The sequence below is a fragment of the Atta colombica genome, unplaced genomic scaffold, assembly GCF_001594045.1.
Source record: "Atta colombica isolate Treedump-2 unplaced genomic scaffold, Acol1.0 scaffold204, whole genome shotgun sequence".
Taxonomy (NCBI): Eukaryota; Metazoa; Arthropoda; class Insecta; order Hymenoptera; family Formicidae; genus Atta; species Atta colombica.
The window spans coordinates 101978-104019 of record NW_017259299.1 but is presented as its reverse complement, the minus strand read 5'-3'; the positions used below and the strand labels follow the sequence as shown (position 1 = coordinate 104019).

The 2042-nt window shown below is 28.5% G+C and overlaps 1 protein-coding gene across 1 annotated transcript in view; it reads right to left on the bottom strand.

Moving 5' to 3' along the window:
* The window catches only part of LOC108687286 (radial spoke head protein 6 homolog A), a gene marked incomplete at its 3' end in the record, with an annotated part of 5360 nt that overhangs the window by 2138 nt on the left and 1180 nt on the right, over positions 1 to 2042 (bottom strand). The window contains exons 4-7 of the mRNA XM_018192981.1: positions 1907 to 1994; positions 1256 to 1525; positions 999 to 1121; positions 135 to 287 (exon numbers count right to left, since the gene is read on the bottom strand). Coding sequence (XP_018048470.1) covers positions 135 to 287; positions 999 to 1121; positions 1256 to 1525; positions 1907 to 1994 — 634 coding nt within the window. The remainder of the gene's footprint in view (positions 1 to 134; positions 288 to 998; positions 1122 to 1255; positions 1526 to 1906; positions 1995 to 2042) is intronic.

Below are 2042 nucleotides of genomic sequence, written 5' to 3'. Positions count from 1 at the left end.
TATATATATATATATATATATATAGGGTTATGTATAACTTAATAATAACTTAATAATTTTATTGTAACTTGCGTATCTTTCTATCTTACTAAAAAAGATAATTCATAATAAGAATTAGAAGTTTGTTATACATTACTTTTTTTTCTTTCTTCTTCTGTTTCTTCATCCTCTTTTCTACTGAATGTGAAAAAGCCAATTGGCGAAACGTGAGTAGTAGCACTAATCCTGGCAATTTGTGCGCGAAGATAATTTTTTTCGGTACCAGGAAACGGTGGAAAACTGTGAATCTATCTTGAAACAAGAAAACAATAAATTCAAGGAATAAGACGATGGACTGCAGGAAACAATTAATTAAAGTGATTTTATTACAGTTCAAAATTTGTTGTTTGATTTTTTTTTTTTTAAATATTGTTATTTTTAATAACTGCTTTCCTTTACTTTAGTCTGATTGTCAAGAAACTATTATTCCACATAATTATTGTATTTATATATCATGCACTATTAGAAATATTTGAATTTATAATATTCTTACAATAAAAATATGTGCAATAAATTTACAAACATGTAACATTTTCCTGTGATTTCACAATATTTGTAAATTTATTATAGAAATTGGCGAATTTACAAAACTGCGCCGTACATACGCAGAGATTTGCATGTATTTTATCACAAAATGTTATTGTAATTTCACAATATAACTGTTTTTATAGCATATTTTTATTGGATAAAAACTTGTAACATTTTTTGAAAGTTTACAACAAAAATTTCTTACAAATAAAAATTTACGCTCTAGTGTATTCTTTCGTCCGTTTCTATTCATTTATTATTATTATGTATTATGTACTGAAACTCTGCTATCGTCATGCATATCACTAGATATTACATGAACAACATAAAGAATGTGGATTAACGTTATAGATACGTTATATGAATGTATTCATATTTACAAATAATGTCGCTCTAACCTGAAGTCTCTTTCATTAAAAGGCATCACGTACCGGTGTTTCCAAGTTTCCCGTACAGTATCGAACAATCTGTCGTGCAATTACTATCTGCTGCGGTGTAACCATTGGAAGTTCGATCCACTCGTCCACTCCAGGCGTGTTGCATACAAAATACACCTAAATACGGTTTAGCTTATCACGAGGTAGCAAGAAATTATACATAAATGAAATGTGCGACGTGACACTGGCCAAGTAAGTATTAATTTAAATATCTTTGACATTCCATTAATTAAGAGTTTGTAAATGCACACTTTTCTATTGAGGCCGCTTCCGATTCTCTCGATCGGTATTTCTGGCAATGGTGTCCACAGATTAACAGGTAACGATGGAAAAATAAGCTTCAAAGGCTTTCTTTTTGATTTTTTATCCTTACGTAAATTTTTCGTTGGTTTGACAATTCTCTCTATGTCTTCCGTTTGTTGAGTTTTTGTCACCATTTCTTCCTCTGTGAGTTTTGTTGCGTTTTGTTGAATTTTGATTTCCCCCTTTTCTTTTTTAGATTGTACTTCATGTTTTTCTTGCTATTTTTAAAGTAAATATTAGAAAATTTCAAGTACAATTCGTAATAATTACATTTCGTAATAATTACATTTGTTCAAGAAAAGCATATAGTAGGATTTTAAGCTACTATAAGTGGTTTTATAAGTTTTGGCTACTATAAGTTTTAAGCTACTTTCTTTAATTTACGTTTTTAATCTTATATAAAGAATACGATGACAATTAATGAATAGTACGAATTAATGTATAGTATATAGCGTAATTAATTTTCTCAATCTCATTTATAATGTCAAATATTTTATGTAATACCATGTTTACTTAGAGAGTTGAATCGCTGTGCATTTTGCGCTGTACAATACAAATTTATGTAAGAATTTAATCGTATTTTAATACTAGTATTTTACCTCTAATCTTCGAGCAAGTTCATCTGCTTGAAGTTCAGCTTCCAGTATATAATAATTTTTAGGTTTTCCAAGTATTTTACCCCAAAATCTAAGATACCAATTAATAAGAAAAAGATACATTTGTGAAATAAACGTA